This window comes from Dreissena polymorpha, chromosome 1 (genome assembly GCF_020536995.1).
Source record: "Dreissena polymorpha isolate Duluth1 chromosome 1, UMN_Dpol_1.0, whole genome shotgun sequence".
NCBI lineage: Eukaryota > Metazoa > Mollusca > Bivalvia > Myida > Dreissenidae > Dreissena > Dreissena polymorpha.
Genome location: NC_068355.1, coordinates 98,442,823 through 98,455,774, shown reverse-complemented (window position 1 = coordinate 98,455,774; position 12,952 = coordinate 98,442,823). Strand labels below are relative to the sequence as shown.

Here is a 12,952-nt window from a genome sequence, read left to right as displayed (position 1 = left end):
GCCACGCCCACATAGACCACACCCGCCCAAAATTGCCTTTTACTATAATTTCTTCATTAATACACTGATTCACTTCAAATTGATACTGAACCTCTCTTATGACAATACGGTCAATCTCAACAATGCATGGCCCCATTACCAACCCTGGGGCACCCCGCCCACATAGGCCACACCCTCCCAAAATTGCCTTTTACTATAACTTCTTTATTTTTACACCCATTCACTTCTAATTGATACTGAACTTCTCTTATGACAATACAGTCAATCTCAACTATGCATGGCCCCATGATCAACCCTGGGGCGCCCTTGGGTCAAACATGCGGCGTGGGGATACGCGTCGGCCATTTCTAGTTCCTTTTTAGCTCGACTATTATATATGAAATTTATATTGTGGAGCTATCCTACTCACCCCGGCATCGGCGTTGGCGTTTCCGTGAGCTTGCAAATGTTAAAGTTTGCGTACTACCCCAAATATTTTCAATGTCCCTGGACATATTGCTTTCATATTTTGCATACTTGTTTACCATCATGACCCCAACCTATAAACAAGAGCAGACAACTGTATCAAGTATTTTGACATAATTATTGCCCCTTTTTTACTTAGAATATGCATATTATTGATAAATCTATGTTAAAGTTTGCATACTACCCCAAATATTTGCTATGTCCTTTGATATATTGCTTTTATATTTTGCATACTTGTTTACCAACATGACCCCAACCTATAAACAAGAGCAGACCACTGTATCAAGCATTTTGACAGAATTATTGCCCCTTTTATACTTAGAATATGCATATTATTGATAAATCTATGTTAAAGTTTGCGTACTACCCCAAATATTTCCTATATCCTTTGACATATTGCTTTTATATGTTGAATACTTGTTTACCAATATGACCCCAACCTATTAACAAGAGCAGACAACTCTATCAAGCATTTTGTCATAATTATGGCCCCTTTTCCACTTAGAATATGCAGCAAATGTTAAAGTTTGCGTACTACCCCAACTATTTTCTTTGTCCCTTGACATATTGCTTTCATATTTTGCATACTTGTTTACCAACATTACCCCAACCTATAAACAAGAGCAGACCACTGTATCAAGCATTTTGTTATAATTATTGCCCCTTTTATACTTAGAATATGCATATTATTGATAAATCTTTGTTAAAGTTTGCTTACTACCCCAAATATTTCCTTTATCCTTTGACATATTGCTTTTATATGTTGCATACTTGTTTACCAACATGACCCCAACCTATAAACAAGAGCAGACCACTGTATCAAGCATTTTGACATATATATGGCCCGTTTTACACTTAGATAATTGAACATTTTGCTTAAATTGCCATAACTTCTTTATTTATGATCACATTTTATTATTACTTTGACAAAACAACACTTACCTGAATTCCACAATGGATTCCACCCAAACAATATCCCACGCCCCTACCCAGAATCTCTCCCTTCTCCCCCCCTCAATTTTTTTTTGTTTTTGTTAACATCATCTAATAAATTACCACACCACACATTATACCCCCCTACCCCCCCATTTTTTTTTAAACATCATCTAATTAATTACCCCACCCCACATTATACCCCCCTCTCCCCCCCCCCCCCCCCCCCCCCCCCTACCCCCCCCCCCCAATTTTTTTTTTTTTTTTCCTTTTTTATTTTTAGCTCACCCGATTGCTCAGGTGAGCTTTTGTGACCGGTCTTTGTTCGTCCGTCCGTCCGTTAACATTTGCTCATAAACACTCTAGAGGCCACATTTCGTGTCCCATCTTCATGAAACTTGGTCAGAAGCTTTGTCCCAAGGAAATCTCAGCCGAGTTCGAAACTGGGTTGTGCCAGGTCAAAAACTAGGTCACTAGGTTAAAAAAAGATAGAAAAACCTTGTAAACACTGTAGAAGTCACATTTCATGCCCAATCTTCATATAACTTTGTCAAAATGTTTGTCTAAATGATATCTTGGTTGAGTTCATAAGTGGTTCTGGTCCGTTGAAAACATGGCCGCCAGTGGGGGGGGCAGTTTTTCTTATTTGGCTTTAGAGAAACCTTGTAAACACACTAGAAGTCACAATTTTTGCCCAATCATCATGAAAGTTGGTCAAAACATTGGTTCAATTGATGTCTCGGACGAATTAGAAAATGGTCGAGATCGGTGAAAAAACATGGCCGCCAGTGGGCGGGGCATTTTTCTCTATATGTATATTGTGGCAGTTTTCCCTTTTTGGCTATAGAGAAACCTTGTAAACACTCTAGAAGTCACAATTTTTGCCCAATCATCATGAAAGTTGGTCTAAACATTGGTTTTATTGATATCTCGGACGTGTTTGAAAATGGTCGGGATCGGTGAAAAACATGGCCGCCAGTGGGGGGGGGGGGGCATTTTTCTCTATATGTATATAGTGAAAACATGTTAACACAGTAGAAGTCACTTTTTTTGCCCTATTTTCATGAAATTTGCTCAGAACATTTGTTTCCTTGATACGAGAGTTGAGTTAAAAAATGGTTCCGATCAGTTGAATAACATGGCTGCTAGTAGGGGGGCAGTTTTCTCATTATGCCCCCCCCCCCCCCCTTTCGAAGAAGAGGGGGTATATTGTTTTGCTCATGTCGGTCAGTCCGTCCACCAGATGGTTTCCGGATGATAACTCAAGAGCGCTTATGCCAAGGATCATGAAACTTCATAGGTACATTGATCATGACTCGCAGATGACTCCTATTGATTTTCAGGTCACTAAGTCAAAGGTAAAGGTCACGATGACCCGAAATAGTAAAATGGTTTCCGGATGATAACTCAAGAACACTTATGCCTAGCATCATGAAACTTGATAGATACATTGATCATGACTCGCAGATGACCCCTATTAATTTTCAGGTCACTAGGTCAAAGGTCAAGGTCACGGTGACTCAAAGCAGTAAAATGGTTTCCGGATGATAACTCAAGAACGCTTATGCCTAGGATCATGAAACTTCATAGCTACATTGATCATGACTGGCAGATAACCCCTAATGATTTTCAGGTCACTAGGTCAAAGGTCAAGGTCATGATGACCCGAAATAGTAAAATGGTTTCCGGATAATAACTCAAGAATGCCTAGGCATAGGATCACGAATGCGAGAACTAGCTATTATGCCCAGAAAGTAGATGATTGTGGCCGTGATCAGAAAAGCCTGACGAAAGTAACAAAACATTAATGGGCGAACTGGATGAAGTTGTCCTCCCATCGGGTAAAGCTGCAAAGGTTCTCGCGCAAGAATTTTGTGACTTTTTTGTAAATAAAATCGAAGGTATACGAAATGAAATCACCTCTAACGCTAGTGCTGATATTCAGATGCCAGACAATATCGAAATAGAAATGCCTTTTAATGGAAACCAATTATCAGAGTTTTCACTCACGACCGAGAAAGAAGTCCGGAAAGTCATTCAACAGTCTGCAAACAAATCTTGCGAACTCGATCCGATCCCAACATGGCTGTTAAAAGAGTGTTTGAATGAACTACTTCCATTAATAACTAAACTAGTCAATGCATCACTACAAGCTGCATACGTGCCAACAACGTTTAAAAGTTCAAGAATACGACCACTTATCAAGAAACCGGGACTCGATCAAAATGAAATGAAAAACTATAGACCGGTATCAAATTTACCGTTTATTTCAAAAATTCTAGAAAAAGTCATCGACAACCAACTGGAACGACATTTAAATAACCATAACCTGCACGAAGAGCGTCAGTCGGCTCACAGAAAATTCCACTCCACTGAGACGGCGCTACTGCGTGTACAGAGCGACATTCTTCAGTCTCTAGATCAGAACGAAGCCACTATTCTAGTTATGCTGGATTTATCAGCCGCATTCGATACGATCGACCATACCACTCTTCTGAACTGAGCAATTTGGAATAACAAACAAGCCATTAAGATGGATGAAGTCGTACTTGACCGACCGCTATCAAACTGTTTGCATTGATGGCGAGCTGTCCAAACCCGTACTTATGACCTATTCAGTGCCTCAAGGGTCCGTACTGGGACCCAAAAACTACAGCTTGTATACAAAACCAGTGGGGGCCATCTGTAGAAAGCATAATCTACAACATCACTTCTATGCCGATGACTCCCAGTTGTACATGTCATTTAAACCCAAGGATTCTGTTTCGCGCGAAGATGCGCTGCAACGAATTGAAGCGTGTGTGACTGATATAGTACTGTGGATGAATAACAACTTACTTAAAATTAATGCCGACAAAACAGAAGTGATTATCTTTGTACCAAAGCACATTAAAACTGAAAATTTCACCGTTAAAATCGGCACAGCTGTTATCAAACCAACAACAGCTGTTAGGAACCTTGGTGCCATTCTAGACTCTCATTTAGATATGGAAAAGCAGGTAAACTCTGTTTCCAGATCATGTTACAACCAGATCAGACAAATAGGTCGAATTCGGAAATACCTGACTGTGGATGCAACAAAATCTCTGATAAACTCTTTGGTAACATCAAGACTTGATTACTGTAATTCCCTGTAATGTGGATCACCGAGTTATGCTCTGAACAGACTTCAAAGTGTTCAAAATACCGCTGCTCGTGTAATCACCAGGACACCACGACAAGGTCACATTACACTGGTGCTTAGGGAACTCCACTGGCTTCCTGTACATGCAAGAGTGGAGTACAAAGTACTGATGCATGTGTTTAAAGCACTTCAAGGACAGTCACCAAGCTACATCAAGCGTATGCTTGAGATTTACACTCCACGCAGAGAACTCAGATCTCAGAATAACTCAGTCCTGCTAGTCGCGCCGAGAACCAGGACTGTGTCGTACGGAGGCCGTTCATTCAGGTCTGCCGCTCCAACACTTTGGAACGTGCTACCAGCATCGCTCAGAGACATTAAAACATTACCAGCCTTTAAGAAAGCACTGAAAACCCACTATTTCGCAAACATTTACTTGCAATGATGATTATTTCAAAATTAATTCTGTGACAAGACTAAACAAAGCACCGATTTATGTTATACCAGTGTACGAGTAGTTTGTTATTTTAAACGTTTATTCTATGTTTAGCTTGGTATTAATTTCTTTTAAGCGCTTATAGGTATTTATTTTATAATTTGTTTTAATTCTTAAATACCATATTTTATAATTGTTCTTAAATATGCTTGTCATTTATATCCTCGTAGTATGTAGGTTTTTATCTATTTTCAGTTTTTATATGTGTCCATCTATCGCTGTTTATCATAGTTTTAAATTTCTTTGTTAATTTTACTGGTTGAACCATGCATTTGTATTGTACAGCACTTTTGAACGTGTGAATTCATGATAAAAGTGCTATATAAATATGGTAAATAATAATAATAATAATAATAATCATGCAACTTCATAGGTACATTGATCATGACTCGTAGATGACCCCTATTAATTTTCAGGTCACTAGGTCAAAGGTCAAGGTCACAGTGACCCGAAATAGTAAAATGGTGTCCAGATGATAACTCAAGAAAGCTTATGCCTAGGATCATGAAACTTCATAGGTACATTGATCATGACTCGAAGATGACCCCTATTGATTTTCAGGTCACTAGGTCAAAGGTCAAGGTCACGGTGACCTGAAATAGTAAAATGGTTTCTGGATGATAACTCAAGAAAGCTTATGCCTAGGATCATGAAACTTCATAGGTACAATGATCATGACTTGCAGATGACCCCTATTGATTTTCAGGTCACTAGGTCAAAGGTCAAGGTCACGGTGACCTGAAATAGTAAAATAGTTTCTGGATGATAACTCAAAATCGCTTATGCCTTGGTTCATGAAACTTCATAGGTATATTGATCATGACTAGCAGATGACCCATATTGATTATCAGGTCACTAGGTCAAAGGTCAAGGTCACAGTGCCAAATAATGTATTCACACAATGGCTGTCAAGGTCACGGTGACTCATCTTATAAAAAATGGTTTCTGGATGATAACTCAAGAATGCTTACGCCTAGGATCATGAAACTTCATAGGTATATTGATCATGACTCGCAGATGAAATAATGATGAAACTTGACCAGGATGTTTGTCTGGACAATATCTAGGTCAAGTTTGACATTTGGTAAAGATTGAATGAACCGAATCCTCTTAAGGTGAGCGAACTAGGGCCATCTTGGCCCTCTTGTTTTGTGTCATTTCAATGTCTACTCCAAACCAACCAATGAATTTCTAATTTCAAGAACAGAATTTCGGGAAAAAAATCCATAAAAACGTTCTTTCAACCCACATGATCCCTATTGTAGTGTCGCCTGCTACAAAGTTCAAACTGCGACATATAGAGATCACTTTTCCATCGTTTGTCTGTTCGTCACGACTTTTGTCATTCAAAATATGCCTGCAATAGACGTGTATAAGGTGTCAGGCATAAAAACGCACCAAAATGAGCCATTTGATGCTAAAATTTGAAAAAACACTTCCCGGACCCACCCCTCCACCGCCCCAATGTCAATTTGCTTCAGACGCCCCTGCCTTGTGACTAGTTTATTGACTTGTAGTAAAATTATAAGTTGTCACATAATTTCGCCACAGATAAATTGTCAATGAAACTTTCGTAATACAGAGAATTGCTTTGTGCTTTTTAATCTGAGTCTGTTTAATTTTGTTATAGATATCCAGCAGGACCCAGTTGTTCGTACACTAGGTTATTTAAACCCCTGGGTTAGCGCTAACCGCGGGATAAAGTTATCCAAGCTGGGTAACTAACCAGGCTGGATAAATGCTTTGCTTGAAATATTTACCCAGGCTGGATAACTATCCATGTTGGGTAAATTTATCCACTGGTTAACCCCTACACATATCCCATAATCCATTTTAAAAGCAATATGGCCGACATGTTCTCAAGCTATAAATAGGACAGCATATTCTGGAAAAAAGATTTAATAACATTAAATAGGACAGCATATTCTGGGAAAAAGATTTAATAACATTATAAAATCGTAAATTTTAAATCAGTTATATTCAATCCATTAAATGTTTATAGATCATTGAAACAAGTATGTATTTCATGTATTGTATTTGGCATTTTTCGTGATTCTGTAAATAAATTGCGAATGAGAACGTGTATAATTAACCTTTAACGGGATCATGAGTGTAAAGAAAGCGAATTATTTCGAACATACCATTTGTAAACGTTATAGCAAGCATGGAATGCTTTGTCGATGTTTCGATATTTCCGCCATTTAAATTACAAATTCTTTTAACATTTTCATTTGAACCGATATCGATTCCGCATTTCATCGTCATATAACACAACATTCAAAGATTTTTGGCGATTCTTACGTGGATTACGATACAAATAAAATTCGGCTATTTTGTTTGTTTACATGGATAAATTTTAACCAACCTTTAGACAAGGGTTAGATTTATCCAGACAAAACGCTGGATAAATTTAACAAACATGATGCAACAACACTTAACCAAAAAATTAACCCTTGGTTAAATTGATCCGGCATTTATCCCAGGGTTAAAATTTACCCAGGTTTCGAACAACTGGGTCCTGGTGTTCTGTTGTTAAAGGTACTTCATTGACTCCTTACAATTATAAGTGTGATTTTTGTAAAAATAAATTTAGTACATTGATAAAGTATCAGCAATGCGTTTTTTCTGAATGTGGGTGAGACGTCTGGCCTTCAATTTTAGGGGAAAAATATACAAAAAAGAAGAAAGCGGGGATTTTGTCAAAGGTTAACTTAACATTTAGGGGAATTTGCACTATTTTAAAGAAACTTATTGTGGGGAAGAGGCTTTTCCCATGGGGAAAGGGGCCTATATAAGGCCCCTGCTAAAGAAGGAAAAACACCTGATCAGTGTTTGAAAACTTTTGTTTAAACAGCAATATGCATACTCAATGAATTTTAAATTGCGAAATTGATTTGTTTTCAACCAGTTTATTTTTATATAAAATACTATAAGTGTGTTGTGATTATTTAGAGGATAAATGTTGACAGTAGCAGTTTCAAAACATAGGTTTGTAAAACGGACACGATGAATTTTAATGGGTGGGATAATTCTGCAAATTACTGAAAATACGTGAATATTAAATGATTCAAATGTTTTGTTATTTGTAAAAATATTTATATGGGAAAATTCGTCGTAACTTATTTTTTAAACAAATTTGTAAATCTTATTTAATATGAACATTGAAGTATTTGAAATGTATTTTTTTTAATCTGACACATAAAAAAGCCCCAGAGAAAAAAAAACAACGGCACTACAAGGTAGCATGTGCAGTTTAATGTGCATCAATTCATACTTAATTTAAGACCTAACTTCTATGTAATAACTTTACTTTCTGAAAATATTAGTGTTTGATATCTACAAATTTCATGAAGGTGAGCATTGAGTATTTTGATCAGACACAACTTTTGTGAATTCAATCTCCCTTGGCAGTCCAAAAATATTATTGCAACCATCGAAGAGGAGGAGTTACAGTAAACTATGATAAGTATTAAATTAATCGAATATAGAGGTATTATAAATAGATAAAATAACATGTACGCTTTCCATTTATATGCACATGTATATTTTTAAGTAAAATTTTAATATTTGTGACTTCTTCAGAATTGGTTTTTTTTCTAAATAGTATTGAATGTATAACATACATTGAAAAAAAATTGAATGACAAAAATGATTTATTTTCAACAATTGTTTACAATTTACACCAAAGAATGAAACAAATGTTCAATACAATAAATGTTAATACTTTAAATTATTTTGAAATAAAGTAATATAAGTATCATAGTTTGTTATCGATGCAAAGAAGTAGGCAGTAGGAACACCGTTGCAATACCTTGATTCTTGGGTAAAAAAAATTAAAATAAATCCCTACCCTACCTTGCTTTTTTGAGACCGTTGCCCTAAACACAGAATCTTTTTTTTCTGGTCTGATGGCTAAAGTTATACTGTCAAGCACTTGAATAGTCAAGCGCGCTGTCCTGTGACAGCTCTTGTTCTATATGCTTGTTGTTTTGTGATGTGTCTAAACATTTGGCAATAAATCAAGGATCTTGTTTTGCTTTTTGTATATTTTTTGTAATGTTCACATGTCTTTCATATGAGAAGTGTCCATTTAATGTTCACATGTCTTTCATATGAGAAGTTTCCATGTAATGTTCACATGTCTTTCATATGAGAAGTGTCCATGTAATATTCACATGTCTTTCATATGAGAAGTGTCCATGTAATGTTCACATGTCTTTCATATGAGAAGTGTCCATGTAATGTTCACATGTCTTTCATATGAGAAGTGTCCATGTAATGTTCACATGTCTTTCATATGAGAAGTGTCCATGTAATGTTCACATGTCTTTCATATGAGAAGTGTCCATGTAATGTTCACATGTCTTTCATATGAGAGGTGTCCATGTAATGTTCACATGTCTTTCATATGAGAAGTCCTTGTAATGTTCACATGTCTTTCATATGAGAAGTGTCCATGTAATGTTCACATGTCTTTCATATGAGAAGTGTCCATGTAAAGTTCACATGTCTTTCATATGAGAAGTGTCCATGTAATGTTCACATGTCTTTCATATGAGAGTGTCCATGTAATGTTCACATGTCTTTCATATGAGAAGTGTCCATTTGAACTTCAAATGTTAGTAAAGAGGGATAAGGCTTTACTAAGTTTGCTTTAACCCTTCACCACATAGCTACATATTTTGACAAACTTGTAGTCACTTACAAATTTAAATTTAATTGAAGACTTTACTAGATTCAAGTTTTAAGGTTTCATTTCCAACCCTTAGATACTGATGAGCAGCAAATGGCATAAAACCTGAACAGACTTCGAGTTACTCGCAGGCTGTTCTGGTTTTAGGGTGTTTGCAAACAGCCTTTTACACTTTGTTTCTGAGTGGTAAAGGGTGTAACTAAAATGTTTTCTTTTTTCTGATAAACAGAAGTGAAGCTGAGATGGAGTACCTTAAGATTTCTCAGGATCTGGAGATGTATGGTGTGAACTACTTCAAAATCGCTGTAAGTGCTGCAAATAACCGCTTTCTTTCAGTATTCAAATTTAAAATGAAGACTAAGATAAAACAAAAACATTGAATTAGCTTCTTTATTATCATCCAGGAAAGTGGAGGAGCTAAAAGTGAACACTTGGTCTTCCCTTCACAATTCTTACTTTTGCACTATGTAGTTGGTGGGATTGTGAAACAAATGACTGTGCTATTTTTTCCATCAGACACAGAGCTTTTAGGTCTAAATTTGATGTAACTTCAAATATTGCATCCCCTTTGGATGGACTGGTGCACATTTGTAGGTAGCATGAACAAACAAGGGTGGCACAAATCGGCAGTAAACAAATAGTGGCACTTGACTATCTGGCTTAACATGAGTCTAAATAACACTTGAAAGTTCTTTTCTGAGTAAATTAAACAGTCCGAAATCATCCAATAATGGAAATCGAGATATTTATCTTTCAGAACATTCAATGCCTTGCCACTTGCAAGCTATTTAGAAAATAAAAATCGTAAACCAAAAAGTTTGTTATGTTGTTTTTCGCGGTTATAGACAGTGTTCCTGGCTGAAATAAAAGTCAGTAACATCAAAATCTTTGGGCCCAATCATGGTGTTTTGCAGAAATCGGGACATATTGTTTTTAGGAAACCGACGAGCTGTAATCATTAAAAATTTCAGCAGGCAAGTTTATGTTAATATTCTTATGTTTTCCTCAAATATTCTACCACAAAATTATACCATTACACAAATGAAGAACAAGTAATATTTCCTTGATTTTTGGTGAGGAACACTGTCTATAAATGCTTATTAATACGCATAAAGGTTCAACTTTAGTGCATAAAATATATAAAAAATAAATCATATTTCAGTTTATCGTTCTCTCGATAGTTTCATCAGTTCCTCTAGCTTGGCTACCATATACTTTCGCTTGTAAGACGCATTTTTAAGACTTAAATTAATAAGTTACAGTTGGGGTCGCGTCTTATAAGCGAGATAATGGTGAAAATAAACAATTTTTTTCAAAATATCGAGTTTACTGGGCTTATGCTAGCCAAGTTGGACACTTGTAAGTTGTTTTGAATCATCGCGGTAGCCATTTGCATTTTCTCTAAAGTCTGTATTGGCCCGTACTGTGTATCAGAACGCTATGTTCAGTGACCGATTTATTTGTTCTAAAATGTATTGTTACTGATTTTGTTGTCTATTATTTTTAATTTGAATTTTGTTATTTTTGGGGCGTAAGACGTTATATTGTCCGTGATTATTCTTGAAAAGTTTGTATCACCTGATTGTCTGCGCGCGACGTCGTTAAATGTCATATAAATTGGCCATTATAGTATACGTGTGTAAGCGGCGACACGATGCCAACATGCTTAAAACAACAGCAAAATCAATTCTCAGTTTGAAACTGTCAATTGTTAAATAAACACGCTGCCAATTACAAATGCTACTTGACAAGTTTGTATCACCTGATCGTCTTTGTTCTACGTCGTTAATTTTTAATTAAGACATAATTGGCAATTAGGGTATCCTCTGAAATAAGTTACCAGTTTGCAACTGTTAATTGTTAAATATACACGTTTAATCAGACGACCCACTAATGCCGATGACACCTTATTTATTAGGGGCCAACAACGACGGGAGCAAAGAGCGACCGCATGCAATTATCAGCATATGGCTTTCTTCATGACATGTGTTTTGGATCTGCGCTTCGGAGTCTATCACTCTATCACGCGATTGGCTAATTTTATGAAAGTAGGCGTTACCTATTGTTAATAGACAATGGGCGTAAAATTTGCATAATCTAGGTAATAAAACTAAAGGCTTTCAAATTATCTGCCTATGAGTTTTCAGTACCTGTCAAACAATGCAATTAAGATGACTGATACGATCAATTTTGCTTGTGCATTGATATTACGATCGTAATATGTTTGCAATTGTTAGGGCAAATGATTAAATACACAATTGTTAGAAATTTTGTTAATTTGATAATTATTTTTATTGCATGAATAATACTTGAAAATAAAATAAAACCCACTAATATATTATAATTTTTTTTTTATTTACTTTGTTGTTTGATTGTTTTATTTTTCAGACTTGCGTGAATTACTAATTGTATGCAGCTCGAGTTTGAAAAATTCTCAAAATAATAATTGATGATTTTCTTTAACAACATTTTTCGGCCGATGAAAATGGCAAAATTTGACTGCGTCTTACACGCGGGTCAGTCTCAAATCCACCCATTATAAAGTCCAAAGTCGGGGGCGTCTTATAAGAGAGGGCGTCTTATAAGTGCAAGTATACGGTACTCAGTTATTAGGGAAATTATCACCCATATCTGATAAAACTTGTACTACATATTTTTATTTTGAATCTTCTATAATGTTTATGTTTTTGTTTTGTTTTTAACATCAATTTTATAAAAAAAAAAAATGAAAAACCTTTAGGCTAAGATTAGGCATGTATTATAAAATGCTAATAATTTTGAAAATATTCCCTTTTAATCAGTTTGTTGGTTTTATTACCGTATGTCAATAACAATATCACTTAATTAAATTATTAACAAGTTATAACAAACATGAAATGTTTTCTGATACATTGATTTTTTGTGCTAAAAATTACCGCAGATTTTCGGCTGCTTCCCAATTGCAAAATTAAACGTTTTTTCACAAAAAGCTGACCAAAATTTCTAAAAAAAAGCCCAGTTCCAAATAAATATAAAAGTAAAATAAAAACAATTTATTTTTATTTTTTTTAAGAAAGAAGTCCCTTATGACTTTTGATGTCTTATTCCCAATTCACATAATACAGTGTTTTTAATAATAATGGCAATAATATATTCTAACAATTATTAATAACATATAAATTAACATGCAACAGGAAGCATTCCTGAAATGACCACGCACTCGAAAGTGCCCTTTGGACAAAAAAGCCCCCCTGCCCTTTAA

At 35.8% G+C, this 12,952-nt stretch overlaps 1 protein-coding gene across 3 annotated transcripts in view; it reads left to right on the top strand.

Annotated features, from left to right (window-relative positions):
• Positions 1 to 12,952, top strand: part of LOC127842009 (merlin-like) — a 45,231-nt gene that overhangs the window by 11,851 nt on the left and 20,428 nt on the right. For all 3 annotated transcript variants that reach the window (XM_052371328.1, XM_052371319.1, XM_052371312.1), the window contains exon 5: positions 9,941 to 10,016. In XM_052371328.1, coding sequence (XP_052227288.1) covers positions 9,941 to 10,016 — 76 coding nt within the window. The remainder of the gene's footprint in view (positions 1 to 9,940; positions 10,017 to 12,952) is intronic.